At 44.7% G+C, this 18851-nt stretch overlaps 1 protein-coding gene across 1 annotated transcript in view; it reads left to right on the top strand.

The window, feature by feature from the left end:
* CELF5 (CUGBP Elav-like family member 5) overlaps positions 1–6800 on the top strand; it is a gene marked incomplete at its 5' end in the record, with an annotated part of 86723 nt that extends 79923 nt beyond the window's left edge. Inside the window, 3 exons of the mRNA XM_081959524.1 lie at positions 1910–2053; positions 3410–3540; positions 6786–6800. Coding sequence (XP_081815650.1) covers positions 1910–2053; positions 3410–3537 — 272 coding nt within the window. The 3' untranslated portion in view covers positions 3538–3540; positions 6786–6800. The remainder of the gene's footprint in view (positions 1–1909; positions 2054–3409; positions 3541–6785) is intronic.
* Between the last annotated feature and the right edge of the window lie 12051 nt (positions 6801–18851).

Below are 18851 nucleotides of genomic sequence, written 5' to 3'. Positions count from 1 at the left end.
TCTATTTTGTAATTCTGTTCTGTTCTATTCTATTCTATTCCATTCCATTCCATTCTATTCTATTCTGTGATTCTGTTCTAACCTATCCTATTTTATTCTGTTCTATTCTGTAATTCTATTCTATTTTGTAATTCTGTTCTGTTCTATTCTATTCTATTCTATTCCATTCCATTCTATTCTATTCTGTAATTATGTTCTATTCTATTCTATTCTATTCTATTCTGTAATTCCGTTCTATCCTATCCTATCCCATCCCATCCCATCCCATCCCATCCTATTCTATTCTATAATTCTGTTCTATTCTGTTCTAGTCTATTCTATTCTAGTGCTTATTTCGGGGGTCAAAAGAAAATAAGACCCTGTCTTATTTTCGGGGAAACACGGTACCCAAGTTAAAACTAGGACTGACGGCTGAAAGTTACACCAAAATGTTCCCCTTGTAGGTCTGGCTAATATTTCGATCTGTACCTCAAAATATTTCCCTCTTACCTTTTCAAAATTTTGATCATATGGGTAGCTAGGAGTTAGAAAAGACCCAGGTAGAAGTGCAGTTGACAGAACTTAGATTTTAGGGAGGGTTTTGAAGGGGGCTTTTCTTTAAATTAAAAATATCCCCACACAATTATTTATCCATCAAATTTTAACAGGTCTGTCTGGTTTAAAAAAGTGGGATAATTCCCTTTTCTTTAGTTGAAATTCTCCACCAGATCCTTCCTATTAAACCAGTAACTCCCAACCTTGGCAACTTTAAGAACTTGAGGACTTCAACTCCCACAATTCATCAGGTAGACAGACAGACAGACAGGTTTCACATTTTGTTACCAATGGTTCACCGCCTGCCTGCCTGCCCGCCCGCTCCGTACATGTGCTCTGCTTGCGCGTGCACCTTCCGCGCTTGCATCCCGCCTCAAAAATGTGCCTAAATAGGACCCACGATTTCCGCAACCGGTTTGGGCGAAACAGTCCATACCGGCTGAATACCACCTCTGCAGACAGCACTGATGATGTTACCTAACCGGGTAATGAAATGTCTGCAAGAAAGCCGTCAAGCTCAGAGAGCACTAAGGACTCCTTTAATCCCCCAATTTCTTTAAATTAAAAATATTCACATACTTCCATTATTTTACCCACTGATTTTCAACAGGTCTATCTGCAAGGTATGATTTTAAAAGGCAGATTTTTTTGTGATTTCTTTTGTTGTTGTTGTTGTTGTTGTTGAAATTGTCCACCATGGGCATAGATCTTGCCCATTAAACCAGTATTTCTCAACCTTAGCAACTTTAAGATGGGTGGTATTAAGTAATTAAGCTCCCCGTTAGAAGAGCGAGTGTGCAGAGAAGCGTAATGAGAGTGATATGGAATAACACGCACAAACCAGCATACAGAGACACTGAATAGTATAAAAATATAGTAGTTTACTATGTAGAAATATAGAGGTATTCAGAGTCCGGTTAACAGCCCAAGTCATACACAATTCAGTAATTCAGTTATCAATATTCTCAGTTTAACACACAAAGTAGCTAACAGTAGCAAGACTCAGTAACTCACGAGCAGTATCAACAGTATCCACGATCAGCATCTAACAAAACAGAGAGAGAACTAACAGCCATTCTGGCTCCCTCTTATAGCTGCTTGAGGTAACACGCCAATTACACCTCTTAAGCATTTAAAGCAACAGTAAAGTAATCATAGCTTATATACCTTGCCAAACCAAGCCTAGGGTTACATCCCTAACAGGTGGATTTCAACCTTAGCAACTTTAAGATGGGTGGAGTTGAAATCCACCCATCTTAAAGTTGTTGAAGTTGAGAAACAGTGGCTTAAACTATATCTTGATGCCATCTTTTCCTCTTCATACAAAACTCACTTGGTTCCAACCAATACTCCATGCTGTCTTTTCCAATTACAGGTCCAGAAGGCTGTAATCTCTTCATCTACCACCTGCCTCAAGAGTTTGGGGACAATGAACTGATGCAAATGTTTCTTCCTTTTGGGAATATCATTTCCTCCAAAGTGTTTATGGATCGGGCCACAAACCAGAGCAAATGTTTCGGTGGGTGAGCAGAGAGGGAGGGAGGGAAGGAAAGAAGGGAGGGAAGGAGGGAGATGGGAGGCAGGGTGGAACAAAGGAAATGAGGAGGGAGGGCAGGAGGGAGGGAAAGGGTAGGGATAGGAGAAGGAAGGATGTGGGGAGGAGAACTAAGAAGGAGGATGGGGAAGAGGGGAAGAGGAAGGATGGAAAGAAGGAAGAGGGTAGGGATAGGAGGAGTAAGGGTGGGGGAGAAGGAGGAGAAGGCAGAAGGAGGAGGGGGAACAGAAGTTGCCTCCAGAAGTTGTGAATGCCCCAACACTGGAAGTCTTTAAGAAGATGTTGGATAGCTATTTGTCTGAAACGGTATAGGGTTTCCTGCCTAGGCAGGGGGTTGGACTAGAAGACCTCCAAGGTCCCTTCCAACTCTACTATTGTATTGTATTGTATTGAAGTGGGGAAGAGAAGAGAAGGAAAGAAGGAAAGAAGGAAGGAAGGATGGATCTTCCATGTGAGAAAGTGAGGGAAATAACCTTCAAGTAATGTTGTCTCCCTTTAAAAAATCACAATTTGTGCATATCATTAAAAAGACAGACTGGTGTTCTAAATATTTTGAGGTCATTTACTTTCCTGCTTGGGGCAAAGCCGCACCCATAACAAAGCAGTGGTTTGCTTAACAATTGCACTGTTCACTTCATGAACACAGGTAGTCCTCGACTTACAACCATTTGTTTGGTGACTGACGTTACAACGGCATTGAAAGAAGTGACTTGTGACCGTTTTTCACCCTTACAACCATTGCAGCATCCCCATGGGCACCTAATCAAAATTCAAGGACCTTGGCAACTGGTTCCTATTTATGACGGTCGCAGTGTCCCCTTTTGAGACAAGCAAAGTCAACGGGGAAGCCGGATCGACTTAACAACCGTGTTATTAACTTAACAACTGCAGCGAATCACAGCCACTGTGACAAGAAAGGTCATAAAAAGGTCACTTAACCATTGACTTGCTGCTTAGCCATGGAAAATTTTGGCTTCAATTGTTGTCCTAAGTCAGGGGTGTCCAAACTTGGCAACTTTAAGATTTGTGGACTTCAACTCCCAGAATTCCCCAGCCAGCTCTGCTGGCTGGGGAATTCTGGGAGTTGAAGTCCACAAGTCTTAAAGTTGCCAAGTTTGGACACCCCTGTCCTAAGTTGAGAACTACCTGTAGCACAAAAGAGGTTGCAAAATCGAGTCGGTCGTGGGACTGACCTGTTTTACCACCGGCGCGAGTTTCAACCGGCTCCCTTATGGTCGTAACTTGAGGACTAGCTTGACTTGCAAACACCCGGAGACAGATGGGGTGTCGCTAAATGGATCCTTTCCTTCCTTCCTCAAGGCTTCGTGAGTTTCGATAATCCCTCCAGTGCCCAAACCGCCATCCAGGCCATGAACGGATTCCAGATCGGGATGAAAAGGCTAAAGGTCCAGTTGAAACGGCCAAAGGATGCCGGTCAGCCCTACTGACAGGTGATTGGGGGGGGGGGCTGGGGGAGAGGCAAGGAAACCGATGGCCTCTCAGGTAAAGCAAGGGGCTTGAATGGCTTGACAAATTGGCCAGAAATTATTTTCCTACTTCTAACTTGGTGTTGTTCAATCTTGCCAACTTTATGATATATGGACTTCAGCTCCCAGAATTCCCCAGGCAACATTTGTGGACTTCAACTCCCAGAATCCCTTAGCCAGCATGCATGGTTTTCGACTCCCGGAATCCCCTAGCCAGCCTGCATGGATTTCAATCCCAGAATTCCCCAGGAAACATTTGTGGGCTTCAACTCCCAGAATCCCCTAGCCAGCTTGCATGGATTTCAATCCCAGAATTCCCCAGGCAACATTTGTGGACTTCAACTCCCAGAATCCCTTAACCAGCATGCATGGTTTGCGACTCCCAGAATCCCCTAGCCAGCCTGCATGGATTTCAATCCCAGAATTCCCCAGGCAACATTTGTGGACTTCAACTCTCAGAATCCCTTAGCCAGCATGGATGCTTTTCGACTCCCAGAATCCCCTAGCCAGCCTGCATGGATTTCAATCCCAGAATTCCCCAGCTGACAAGCATGGATTTCGACTCCCAGAATCCATTAAAAATCTTTTCTTTTACACAGATCACAGTTGGCTTCTTAAGTTATGCATAACCAGCAGTTAGATCCAATAGTTATTTTTTTTCAAACTTGGCTACTTTGAAATATGTAGACTTCTATTCCCAGAATTCCCCAGGCAGCCACACCGGAAGTTAAAGTCCATATATCTTAAAGTGGCCGCAGTTGAAAAACAATAACCAGATTTTCTTCATATTTTTAGCTATTTTATAATAATAATCTATACCACTTTCCCAATCTTGGCAAATGTAAGATATGTGGACTTCAACTCCCAGAATTCACCCAGCCAACCATGCTGGCTGGGGAATTCTGGGAGTTGAAGTCTACATATCTTAAAGTCACCAAGGTTGACAAACACTGATTTATATATACCATTCTAACATTTAAATGTCCTCCCCCTAATCGTTATCCCCTTCTTTAAGAATATATTTTCTTTTACTTCTCAGACATGAGAATAAAAGAAACTGAAACGTTGTACAAAATGGAACATCAGCGTGGCTAAAACCGTCGATGGGTTTGTGGTTCTTGATTGAAGATGACAAAGTGTGTCTTGAGCTTCTCAAGAAACTCAACCGCGTTAATGGAGCCTATTTTTGTCTTCCTTTTCTTTGTTTGTGTTGTGATTTCACACATCCCCATCCTGGCTTTCCTTTAATTGTCTGTTTTCTGATGATGAAAGCTGCTGCTTTCTTTTCATGGAGTAGCTGCTTCTAACCAGGGAATTTCATACAAGGTTTTCAGTTCCATTCTCCACCTATCTTCCTTCCTTCCTTCCTTCCTTCCTTCCTTCCTTCCTTCCTTCCTTCCTTCCCTCCCTCCCTCCCTTCCCTCCGTCATTCCTCCCTCCCTCCCTTCCCTCCGTCATTCCTTCCTTCCTTCCTTCCTCCCTCCCTCCCTTCCCTCCATCATTCCTTCCTTCCTTCCTCCCTCCCTCCCTTCCCTCCGTCATTCCTTCCTTCCTTCCTTCCTCCCTCCCTCCCTTCCCTCCGTCACTCCTTCCTTCCTTCCTTCCTTCCTCCCTCCCTCCCTTCCCTCCGTCATTCCTTCCTTCCTTCCTCCCTCCCTCCCTCCCTTCCCTCCGTCATTCCTTCCTTCCTCCCTCCCTCCCTCCCTTCCCTCCGTCATTCCTTCCTTCCTTCCTTCCTCCCTCCCTTCCCTCCGTCATTCCTTCCTTCCTTCCTCCCTCCCTCCCTTCCCTCCGTCATTCCTTCCTTCCTTCCTCCCTCCCTCCCTTCCCTCCGTCATTCCTTCCTTCCTCCCTCCCTCCCTCCCTTCCCTCCGTCATTCCTTCCTTCCTTCCTTCCTCCCTCCCTCCCTTCCCTCCGTCATTCCTTCCTTCCTTCCTTCCTCCCTCCCTTCCCTCCGTCATTCCTTCCTTCCTTCCTCCCTCCCTCCCTCCCTCCCTTCCCTCCGTCATTCCTTCCTTCCATCCTTACCTCCTTCTCTCCCTCCCTTCCTCTTCTCCTTTTCTCATTCGTTCCTTCCTTCCATCTGTCACCCCTCCCTGCCTGCTTCCTTCCCTCCCTCTCTCCCTCCCTTCTCTTTCTTTCCTTCCTTCTCTCTCTCTCACCCAACAGAATAACAGTTGGAAGGGACCTTGGAGGTCTTCTAGTCCAACCCCCTGCTCAGGCAGCAAATGGCTCTCCAGGGTTGTCTTGAACACCTGCAGTGTTGGAGTACCCACAACCTCTGGAGGCAAGTCATTCCACTGCTTAATTGTCCAAGAAGGAAGCGATGGAAACTAATCAAAGAGAGATCCAACCTAGAACTAAGGAGGAACTTCCTAACCATGAGAACAATTAACCAGCGGAACAGTTTGCCTCAAGAAATCATGGGTGCTCCATTCCTGGATATTTTAAAAGAAGAGATTGGACAGACATTTATCCGGGATGCTCGAGCAGGGAGATGGATTAGAACAGTGTTTTTCAACCTTGGCGACTTTTAAGTCCTGTGGACTTCAACTCCCAGAATTCCCCAGCCAGCTATGCTGGCTGGGGGATTCTGGGAGTTGAAGTCTACAGGACTTAAAGTCGCTAAGGTTGAAAAACACTGGATTAGAAGACCTCCAAGCAGGGGTGGGATTCAGCCAGTTCACACCGGTTCGGGCGAAACAGATGTTAATTTTACATCCGGTTCGCTGAACTGGTAGTTGCAAGGACTGGCTGGCCTCGCCCACCTCATCCCGCCCCTCCCAGGAGTCTCCATGCAGCCCATTCATCATGCCAGGTAAGTGCAAGGCCCCCGTGGAGGTTCTGGGAAGGCGAAAAATGGGCCTCCCAGAAGTTCAGAAAAGGGCCCGTTTCTGGCCTCCGGAGCCCAAGGGAATCCGTTTTTGCCCTCCCGGAGTCTCAAGGGAATCCTCCAGAACCTTGGGAGGGCGAAAGCGTCCTCCCCCCACTGCCGTTGTGCAGGAGGCTAAGCAGGACACGCCCACCATGCCATGCCCACTCAGCAACTGGGCAGAGAACCCCTTGCTAACATTTTTCAATCCCACCCCTGCCTCCAAGGTCCCTTCCAGCCCTCGGCGTCTACGGTTCCTATGAAAAAGTTGCCTTGAGTGATGATGGCGTTGAACTTCTCGCCCTTAAGCCTTCTTTCCTCTTCTTCTTTTTCCAGGAATCCGGCCTTGAGCCCCTTCCTCTGTTTTGATTGCAAGAAGAACTTCCAAAAGTTGCTTCTCTTCTTCTTTGTGCCAACAACGGGGTGGGATGGGGAGGGCTGGGTGGGGAGGGAGGGAGAGAGGGAGGGTGAAGAAAAAAACAAAACACCACGGCCAGCATCTACTGGGATGGGGGGGGGGGATAGATGTCAACCAACCCGCAGGGGGTGTGAAAACAGGGTCTCATGCCACATTGCAAAAGAGCTTCTCTCCGTCGGGAACCGAAGCCTCTGGACCAATCGAAACCTTTAGCTGGACCAACCGGAGCAGTTTTTGAAATGCCAGCCTATTAATTTAAAAGAAATGTACATAGGAATAGAAAGAGTATATCTATACATATATAGCATATATAAATATATATTACAGGCGCTCTATTTTTTTTAAACCTTGGGAAACGAGGAAAAAAGAAAACACCGGGACCAAACTTTTAATTTTTTTGTTTTTAAATCTTCAGCTGCCAGCTGAGGACCGATGGAAACGGGACTAAGGGTTTTTCAATGCCCAGCCTTTGCACAACCTTGAGGCTGGCCTGTTCTTGGGGGGAGGGATGGGGAGGGGAGCAAAAGAAATAGGGAATGAAAAAGGGGGATTTCTGCAGCTTCTTCAGAACGGAAGGGGAAAAGTCTCCCCGACATTTTTCCCCACCAACCCTGGCGTCGTACCAGGAGCCGGGACACGGTTAATGGTGGCATCGCTTGTTTCTCCATCGAAAGGAAAGAAACAAACTGGAGAAGGATGCCCGAAGGATTGTCGTTTTCCGAAAGTTTCACAGACGGGAAGAAAGTGCCTTTGCGGCAGCACAAAAAAAACACAAAAAGTTTTTTTTTTTAAAAAAAAAAAAACCAGGCTCCGTTTTTTCTCCGTAGCCAAATATTCCTGACCAAAATGGAGGGCTAACCGCAAAACTCAGCGCGCTCGGAAAAACCGACATCAGACTTCTAACACTGCCTCGAGGAACGGGCGCTAAACTCTGGGGGGGACTTTCCCGCAGACCGGCCGATGTTTCGGGGAGCGCCGGCTCCTGAATCTGAGAAGATGGGGGATTAGGGCCCATCGGGGCCCCGCCGCGCGCCACTTCTGCACTGCGCTGCAGGAGTCCACAGTATGCAACCGATGTGATCTCTGTACGTATATATCTATCCACCACGCCACACAGCATAAGAGACTTTGCACAGGTTCATTAGAGAGACGGATGGCCCAAGGGACAGAAACCCGACTCCCTTCCCCATGTTCCACTGCTTTTTAAGTGCACGCTGCACCTTCTTCCTGCTTCCTTCTGGCTCCGCTCACCCTTTCCCAAATTTCTCTGCTTTTTGGCTGCTTCTTTTTTTTTCCATTCCAAACTCCACCCCATCCCCCGTTCAATCTTTTCTGTCCGGATATCCAACCAAGCTCACTTTGGGGATGTGTGCAAGCAGCTAGATCTCAAAAGAGGACTTCCTCCTTTTCTCAGCTACATAGAGGTAGACTGCCTCTGGCATGGAGGTTCTGTTTGGCAGGCAGGCCCAAGAGCTGTGAACACGCCTTTTCCCATAACTATGTGTCCATCCGTTTTGTTTTGTTTTTAAGCAAACAACATTCTGAAGTCCTTTTCTTTCTTTCTTATTATTATTTTTTTTTTAAAAAACGTTGAGATTTAAGATCTGTGTCTTTAAATTTAATTGTGCAGTGGTGCCAACTTAAATGCTCAGCTGAATTACACAAAGCAATGTTTCTCAACTTTAGCAACTTTTAAGATGTGCGGACTTCAACCCCCAGAATTCTCCAGCTGGCATTGCTGGCTGGAGAAGTCTGGGAGTGAATGTCCACAAATGCTGGCTGGAGAATTCTGGGAATTGAAGTCCACAAATGCTGGCTGGAGAATTCTGGGAGTCCATAAACGCTGGCTAGGGAATTCTGGGAGTTGAAGTCCACAAATGCTGTCTGGAGAATTGTGGGAGTCCACAAATGCTTGCTGGGGAATTCTGGGAAAGGAAGTCCACCCATCTTAAAGTTGCTGAGGTTGAAAAACACTGACCTAAGGAATGGAGGACATGAGGGAAACGGATGAAACGTTCATTCTTTTTGGATCCACGCTGCCTCTCCTAAGGGTTTTTCCATCATGTCCCATCTCTAAGCCTGCCCTTTTCTGCATTCTTCTTCCCATTCACCTGTCTCCCTCCATCTTCCCTCTTCCTAGCTGTCCCTTCCTGTCCACTTCTCATCCCCCAAGACGAGTTTCAGATGTAAAAGCACATTCAAAATAGAGCTTAGCGTCGAAGGTACCGCAGCAGGTCCCAACTGACTTTACAAGGGGAGCCATTTTGACCAAAAAAAAAAAAAAAGTTTCTCTTTTCTTCCTTTCTGTTTTGTTTCTTAATGGCTACACATGACCTTCTCTTGAGCTGGTGTGAAGAATGCCAGGACCGAACTGTATACTTAAGACATTCCTGTTATATTGTGTGTGTGTGTGTGTGTGTGTGTGTTTGGGAGGATGTTTGTGTGAATGATGGTGTCACTAAGGATGGAAGGCCGGGATGAGGTAGGTACCATGTCCCTTTAAGGATTGGTGGACTTCAAGTCCCAGAATTCCTGAGCCAGCATGGCTGGCTCAGGAATTCTGGGAGTTGAAGTCCACCAATCCTCAAAGGGACATACCACACCTCTTAAGGTAACACAACATCCGAATGCTCGGAGCATCTCCACGGAGAGCAAAGAACCTTTCGAAAACAATCGGATTTCCATTTGGATTTTGTGTCTGATGGGCTAACTTGCAGTGGTTCTCCGGGTCTGGTTGTCGGTGAGGGTTTCGCTTCCCAAGATTTCGTTTGGGACACGAGCGAATTCAGGAGAGTGGCCCTTCATCCTTGATAATTCCCTAATCCTTAATGCAAAAACTCTGACACTTATCTCTTACGAGCGGGAAGGTCCTGAACGCTGAAAATGTACGGATAATCCTTGACATAACAACCGTCCGTTTAGTGGACCATTCGAAGTTGCAATGGCGCTGGAAAAAAGGGACTTACGACCATTTTTCCAGACTTACAACCAAGGCGGCATCCCTGTGATCATGTGATCAAAATTTGGTTGACTCATGACGGATGAAGTGTCCAAGGATCCTGGGATCAACTTTTGCGATCTTCCGAGAAACAATGGGAATGCCAGATGTACTTAAACAACTGCAGTGACTCACTTAACAACGGGGGCAAAAAAAGATAGTAAACTTGGCGAAAACTGTAGGAACTTCCAAAGCACGTGAAGACACAACAAGAAGCAACGGGTGGACACTAAGGAGAGAAGCAACCTAGAACTAAGGAGAAATTTCCTGACAGTTAAAAGAATTAATCAGTGGAACTCCTTGCCTCCAGAAGTTATGGGAGCTGGGGGAACAGTGCGAATGAAGGCCAACACCAGCTCAAGAATTGGCAACAACTAAATTCCGGCAAAAATATTGTCTTATATATTCAATTCCAGGTGGTGAATATAGGCAATACCTCTGTCTGTCTGTTTTCCTCCCAACAACAACCCTGTGGGGAGGTGGGCTGGAGCTCCAAACTGATCTGCCGGGAACACATCTGGAGGAATTCCCAACTGGGATTCATTTAAAGCACCTTTTTACCACTCAGCCAAATCAGTTTTTTGGAAGTGCCTTCCTTATCAAATGTTTCTTAGGCGGGAGAGTTAGCAAGTCATAGCAATGCTGGACCAAGTTAGTTCATCATTCCCGTGGTTCCAGAACATATTTTCAGATATTATTGGTTGGTTGCACAGTCTGCCAGATGTTTAGACTGGATTTGGCCCTTTTATTCACCTAGTGAGGCCTTCCCAAGGACTGGGATAGGCAGTTGTTTAATAATACTAACAGTATTGTCACATGATATCAGCTGTTCCAAGTCAAGCTGCCTTCTGCAATTGGCTGATGGGGATTTTGTCAATGCCGATGGTGTTCAAATGGGGCACCAGATGTTTGGGGATTGCTCCCAAGGTGCTTATCACTATTGACCCTTTGCTTTGCTTTCTTTCGCCACCGTTGTTCTCTTTCTATTTGCAGATGTTTGCATTATGTTGTCTTCTCCAGTTCTTTCTCTTCTCTTTTGTTGTCCCCAGTTACCGCCAAGTCCACTCTCCAGACTTTTTTTGTCTTTCGTAGTTTTTGTCCATGACTTAGGGATGGAACAATGACAACCATTATGGTGATGAGTTGTCAGTCAGCCAGATGTTGGAACTGGTTTTAGCCTTTTTGTCTACATATCCCATCCTTACCAAGGACCTGGGATAGGGAGATCTGCATGTTTGAGGGTGTTACAGATATCATCGCAGGATGGAAACAGTTCCAAGTAAAACCACCTTCTGCAATTGACTGGTGGCAAATTTCTCAATGCCTATGATGTTCAAAGGATGCTCCAGTTGTTTTGGGACTGTGCCCAAGGTGCGTATTTACTATTGGTACTACCCTTGCCTGCTTTTGCCATAGTCGTTCTATTTCTATTTGTAGGTCTTTGGATTTTGTTATCATCTATAGTTCTTTCTCTTCTCTTCTGCTGTCCCCAGACACTGTCACATCCACTATCCAGACTTTTTTTGTCTTTGGTATGGACAACTGTTAAGTCCGGGATGTTATGGAGCAGGTGCCTGTCTGTCTGAAGTCCCAGAGCAAGTTAACTTCTTCATTTTCTATTATTTTTCTATTTTATGGTCCCACCAGTTCTTGCTTACAAGCAAAGTTCTACATTTAGGCAACAAAAACAAAATGCACAGGTAGAGTAAAGGTGGTACCTTGCTCAACAGTAGTAACTGTGAAAGGGATCTTGGAGTCCTAGTGGACGACCATTTAAATATGAGCCAGCAGTGTGCAGCAGCTGCCAAAAAAGCCAACACAGTTCTAGGCTGCATCAACAGAGGGATAGAATCAAGATCACATGAAGGGTTAATACCACTTTATAAAGCCTTGGTAAGGCCACACTTGGAATACGGCATCCAGTTTTGGTCGCCACGATGTAGAAAAGATGTGGAGACTCTAGAAAGAGTGCAGAGAAGAGCAACAAAGATGATTAGGGGACTGGAGACTAAAACATATGAAGAACGGTTGCAGGAACTGGGTATGTCTAGTTCAACAGAAAGGACTAGGGGAGACATGATAGCAGTCTTCCAATATTTCAGGGGCTGCCACAAAGAAGAGGGAGTCAAACTATTCTCCAAGGCCCCTGAGGATAGAACAAGAAGCAATGGGTGGAAACTAATCAAGGAGAGAAGCAACTTAGAACTGAGGAGAAACTTCCTGACAGAACAATTAATCAGTGGAACAGCTTCCCTCCAGAAGTTGTGAATGCCCCAACACTGGAAGTCTTTAAGAAGATGTTGGATAGCCATTTGTCTGAAATGGTATAGGGTTTCCTGCCTAGGCAGGGGGTTGGACTAGAAGACCTCCAAGGTCCCTTCCAACTCTGCTATTGTATTGTATTATTGTAAATAATATTTCTTGCAGTATTATTATTATGTGGTTAATCTTTGGTGAGATTCACAGCCTTTGGGGCTTGTTGGTAGCTCAACAGCTCGAGTCCTAACCAAAGACCTAGGAACTGTTAAGGTAACGTCGGAGGATATAAGCTGTTCCAAGTAGGGTGGTTTTTTGTAGAGTCAGAATGTTCAAGTCCGATAAATTTAGAATTTCCAAATAGCGAGGTAGCCCTTTAGGTATTGCTCCAAGGGCTCCAATTACAATTGGGACAACACTCGATTTCTTTTTCCACGGTCGCTCAACTTCAATTTTCAAGTCCCGGTACTTTGTGATTTTTTCTTGCTGCTTATCTTCAATTCACGCATCACCAGGTATTGCAATGTCAATGAACCAAACTTTTTTCTTTTCAACTATTGTTACGTCATGTGTGTTGTAGGCCAAGTGCCTGTCAGTCTGAATTCTGAAGTCCCACAAGATCTTGACTTTTTCATTCTCTAGAACCTACTCAACCTGATATTCCCAGTGGTTTTTGCTGTACTCAAATCCAAACTTCTGACACAATTTCCAGTAAATGATCTTAGCAACATGGTCATGGCGTTGTAGGTAGTCAGTTTGTGAAATTTTGCTGCACCCGCTGATCAAATGGTCAACTATCTCATCTTTCTCATTGCAGAGGCAACATTTGCTGTTGGTGGTAGCATGCTGAATTGTTGCCTTCATGCAATTTGTGGCTAAGGCTGGTTCTTGAGCTGCCAAAATAAAGCCTTCTGGGTTTTTTTTCCAGTACTCCTGATCTTAACCAGTTCCAAGTTAGCTTTTGGTCAGCTTTGCCTTCAATACTTTTCAAATATTGGCCATGCATAGCTTTGCTTTTCCAATTTTCAGCTCGTTTCTCAATTACTTCTTTCTTATATTCAGCTTTTGACTTAGTTGTCTTCAAAAGGCCTCCTTTATTTACTTCCTTAATCATTGATTCTTCACTTTTCTGGTTATTATTATTATTATTATTATTATTATTATTATTATTATTATTATTATTATTATTATTATTATTATTATTATTATTATTCACTGTGGCACAGTGGTTAGAGTGCTGTATTGCAGGCTACTTCTCCTGACTGCCGACTGCCTGCAATTTGGCAGTTCAAATCTCACCAGGCTCAAGGTTGACTCAGCCTTCCATCTTTCTGAGGTGGGTAAAATGAGGACCCAGATTGTTGAGGGCAAGAGGCTGACTCTGTAAATCGCTTAGAGAAGGCTGTAAAGCACTATAAAGCGGTATATAAAACTAAGTGCTATTGCTATTATTATTATTATTCGCAAGCATTTTGGTTCGCGTCAAACATCCATGATGAGAAAAATCTTCCCTTCTATACATACCGCTTTATAATGCCTTGGTAAGGCCACACTTGGAATACTGAATCCGGTTTTGGTCACCACGATATAAAAGTGATGTTGAGACTCTGGAAAGAGTGCAGAGAAGAGCAACGAAGATGATTAGCAGGCTGGAGGCTAAAACATACGAAGGACGGTTGGAGGAACTAGGTAGTTCTCGTCTAAGGAAGAGAAGGAGTAGAGTTGACATGTTAGCAGTCTTCCAGTATCTTTGGGGCTGCCACAAAGAAGAGGGGGGTGTCAATCAATTCCCCAAAGCACCGGAAGGCAGGACAAGAAGCAACATGATGGAAACTAATCCAGGAGAGAAGCAACCGAGAACTAAGGAGAAATTTCCTGACAGTGAGAACCATCAATCAATGGACCGGCTTGCCTCCAGAAGTCGTGAATGCAACAACACTGGAAGTTTTTAAAGAAGAGATTGGACAATCATTTGCCTGAAATGCTTGAGCAGGGGGTTGGAGTAGAAGCCCTCCAAGGTCCCTTCCAACTCTGCTATTCCAATGTACTATTACATAAGGGCTTGGGAGAATTTGAGTGGCATGAAGCTACTTCTGAGGTGATAACACTTGTATTAATGTAGTCGGATCTATCTTAGTCGTTTTCTTGCAGACGTTTCATTACCCATCTAGGTAATATCATCAATGCATGAAGATAGACAGACAGACAGACAGACATGAATAATTCAATTCCTATGGATCAACTTCAAAGTCAAAACGTTGATCACATTCTAGTAGCAATGAGGTACCTTGGATTTGCAAAATAGAAAACAAAAATGCAATGCTCACTCAAAATATACGGCAGTTTTTTAAAAATCCCAACTGCAGTCAAATTTTAATCTGTGCATGCAAAAAAAAACAATAATTGTGCGGTTGTAATTTGCCGAGGTGTAGTTACAAGCCAGCTTGGTGGCTTGTAATCCCATCATTTCTAGGTTCCTGAGCTGTCTGGATTCAACAGATTGCGACTGGTTCTTTAAACCACAATTCAACCAACATAGGAACAACCCAGCCCAAACCTGGGTTGTGTGAAGGAAATGCTCTCTAGCGCCAAAAAAGGAAACCCCGAAGGAAACTCCCAAACGGCTTTAAAATCTCCCAAGCTGCTAGATCTCAGTGAGAACACCCCACTGCACGTCAGTGCATACACCAGCTTCCGTTACATCCGTTTAACCGATTCAACCGGAGGCGAATGAAAGTGTCTTATTTTGGCCGTCCAGTTTTGCAGACGCGCAAAAGGGGGAGAGAGAGAGAGAGAGAGAGAGAGAGCAGTTGTGTGAATGAGGTGTGGGAATTGTTTGTTGCTGTTCTGTTTCTTTCTTCCCTGAAGTCCACGTTTACAGTTTGTAAATACAGGTCTTTTATACTTAACCATCGATTCCGTCCGTGATTTGTTACAATGTCGTTCTATTCTGCTATGGAGTACTTTCATGATGGCCGAACTTTTGATTTTGAATTTAAGATAAATAAATAAATCTATATCTATATACCCAACCTATAATTCCCCCCTCCACTTCCTACCCCCCCCCCCCGCCCTCCCGGCCCCAGTTGCTGACTGGAAAAGGACATTTCAAACACGGTCGGAGAAAACGAAGAGGAAAAAAAATAAGCACATGTTAAAATGAAGTGTTCCCCTGGCCCTCCCTCCTCTTCCCTGCTTCCATTTTAAGTTAATCAACTGCAATGGTTTCAAATATTTGCAGGTGGCAATCTTTCCAGAATTCATCTGGCATCCAGCTTCTTGCTGTGGTCTTAAACAATCTTGATGACTTTTATTGAAATAAAGTGGAAATTATTTGAATAAGTCCAGACTGGGGAAATCTTTTTTTTTCTTTGCTTTGATTTTAAACTCCCTGCCCTCACTGGCATTTAAACACAAGGGGTTTTCAGTTCTCCATTAAGCCATGGAACAGCTTGCCACCAGAAGTAATGGATTGCTCCAGCACTGTGTGTTGGCCTGCCAGTGGCCAGGGGAGCTGGCAGCAGAATCAGACAGTGAGGAGGTTGGGGAGGAAGATGGGCCAGTCCTGGAGTCTGGGGAAGGCTCGGACGAGGGCTCTGCGTCGGAGGCAGAGAGGGGGCCAGAGCCGTCTGACAGTTATCAGCTGCCTTCGGAGTCAGACATCAGTGGGGCAGAAGAACAGCTGGAGCCTGTTCCCAGTGTGCGCATGCGCAGAGCTGCCAGGAGAAGGGAACAGCTAAGGAACAAGGGCTGACTTGGGAGTCAAGTCACAGGTGGAAGGTGATTGTCCCCTCCCATAGGACGTAAAAGAGGAGCGGAAGGGAAACAATTTTTTCGGTCGGTCGTTAGATTCATTTCAGGAGTGTGAAGATCTGTCCGTGAATCTCAGAGACTCTGTGCCCAGTCTTTCCTTGCACAGCACCTCATTTGGGAAAATATTTACATGGCAGCTTTCCCAGATAGATAAGGTCTGTGATCATAAATATTCCTTTGAAAGACTGTTTGCCAGGCCTTGCTGAATATAAAGGAGAGGAATTCACATTCGTTTAATAAAGGTTTTTGGGGGGAAGCCTAAGGTCAGAACACACTGGAGGGTTTTTTTTTAAAGAAGAGACTGGACAGCCATTGGTCTGAAGTGGTGTAGCATCTCCTGCTTGAGCAGGGGGTTGGACTAGAAGACCTCCAAGGTCCCTTCCAACTCTGTTATTCGGAAATAAGTCTTAAAGTTGCCAAAGTTGGACACCCCCATAAATGAAAAGAAAACTGTTCAAAGTTACGACTGATCCAAGGAAGGGAACCAGATTCAAATGTTGACGGTTGTGCCACTCCTGTGGTCAGGCAACTGAACTTTGGCCGCTTGGCATCAAGGACGTATTTACCGCCATTTGCTACGTCCCAAGGTCACGTGACCAGATTTTTCAATGGTTTTTCTGAAAACAGACATCTATTCCCACTTTTGGAGAAAATTGCATAGAGAATCAATGGTTTACTTAACGACCCCGGTGTTCACTCGTAGGCCGTGACAAAAAGTGTCCTAAAATCAGTGACACGATAGACCTGTTTTATGATTTTCACAACATGCAACTCAAAATCAGCAAGCTCTAGTATGGTCGTAGTTCAAGGATTATCTGTGTATTTGTTTAGTGACTGAAGTTACAATGGCACTGGGAAAAGTGACTTATAACCGCTTTTCACACTTACGACCATTGCAGCATCCTCATGGTCACATGATCCAAATTCGGACACTTGGCAACTAACTCATATTTATGACGGTTGACGTGTCCCGAGGTCACGTGATCCCCTTTTGCGACCTTCTGACAAGCAAAGTCAATGGGGGGACCCAGATTCGCTTAACAACCTGATTCAGTTAACAACTATTCACTTAACCACTGTGGCAAAATAGGTCATAAAATGAGGCACAGCTGCCTTGCTTATCAACAGATGTTTTGGGCTCAATTGTGGTCGCAAATCGAGGACTACCTGTATGCAAGAACCTGGCAGTGCCCTCATCACTTTGACAGGACTTTAATTTATTGATTAACTGAATCTATATGTGATTTATTAAATGAGATTTATTCATTAACTAAACCAGTTTAGTTAAGTTACAGAAACAGTCATAAACATACATAAATCTTATATACATATGATTTATATAGATTTGTATATAGGACTACCTGTATTTACAGAAGAATTTGCAGGCCACAGGTAGTTCTCTACTTACAACTATTTGTTTAGCAACCAAATGCATAACGGTGCTGACTTACAACTGGTACTAGCAGTGATAATTGCTGGAGCATCCCATAGTCACATGACCAAAAATTGGGCACTTGGCAACCAGTATGTATTTATGTCCACATGGTTCAGTTAACAACTGCAGGGATTCGCTTAACAACTGTGGCAGAAAAACAGACGTGACTCACTTAACAACCATCTCGCTTAATAACAGAAACAAAAGGTCTGTTGGGAGCCCTGCCTAATTTTTAAAAGTGGGAAGGAGTTCTAAGAGAAAAAACATTTAAGAAACATTGTTTTAGATGAAAATTCATGGGGGTTGCTCTGCTACAGACAGTTGTAGAAAGAAAAAGACTACCATACTACTGCTAGGGAATTCTGGGAGTTGAAGTCCACCCATCTTAAAGCAGGCTGGCTGGGGAATTCTGGGAATTGAAGTCCACCCATCTTAAGGCATACTGACTAGGGAATTCTGGGAATTGAAGTCCACCCATCAAGGCAGGATGACTAAGGAATTCTGGGAGTTGAAGTCCACCCATCTTAAGGCAGGCTGACTAGGGAATTCTGGGAGTTGAAGCCATCTTAAGGCAGGCTGACTAGGGAATTCTGGGAATTGAAGTCCACCCATCAAGGCAGGATGACTAAGGAATTCTGGGAATTGAAGTCCACCCATCTTAAGGCAGGCTGACTGGGGAATTCTGGGAGTTGAAATTCACCCATCTTAAGGCAGGTTGACTAGGGAATTCTGGGAGTTGAAATTCACCCATCTTAAAGGCATATGCTGGCTGGGGAATTCTGGGAACTGAAGTACACCCATCTTAAAATTACTGGGGTTGAAAAATCCTGATTAATATCATTGGTACAATGATGGCAACACCTAAGTGATGTCATGCTCCATTTGGTGGGTCTGCAATCAGCCAAATGCCATAAGGAAGCCTCCAGGTGAGTCTGAGCACACTTCTTTAAGGTGGGAAGCGGAGTTAGGAGAGAGTGGCAGCATTGAAAAGATGCTCAAAGGGTTCCAAATGTTACCGGTATAAGGGAACTAAACATTGCATGTTGTAAACCTGGCAAGCAAGCAAACTAAACATGAGTGCTATGGTTTCATCTGTTGGTCTAGTTCAGGGGTCACCAACCTTCTGAACCTCAGGGACCACTAAATCCATAATTTTAAATCCCACGGACCACGAATATGAATTTTAAAAAAAAGATAAATAGTATTTAGTGCAATATAAAAAATGCAAATAATTTTTTTCTGCGGACCATCAAAAAAAAAATTCTGGGACAACCAGTGGGCAGGGTTCCCACGACTCACTTACCCCTCCCCCAACCAACCTAACCCAGGTTCAGGGCAGTTAAACAGCTAACAATGCCCAGTTTGGACAGACTGCGCTCCCGGGCGCCGGGTTGGAGAGGCGACGCGTCGGCAAGCAACAGGGTTGCCTAGGCAACCTCGGCGACCTCCGCGTCATCCGGCCGGCCATTCAGCCTACAATTC

The sequence above is a fragment of the Natrix helvetica genome, assembly GCF_964273705.1.
Source record: "Natrix helvetica genome assembly, chromosome: 1".
NCBI classification, from domain to species: domain Eukaryota; kingdom Metazoa; phylum Chordata; class Lepidosauria; order Squamata; family Natricidae; genus Natrix; species Natrix helvetica.
This window is presented reverse-complemented; position numbering and strand designations above follow the sequence as displayed.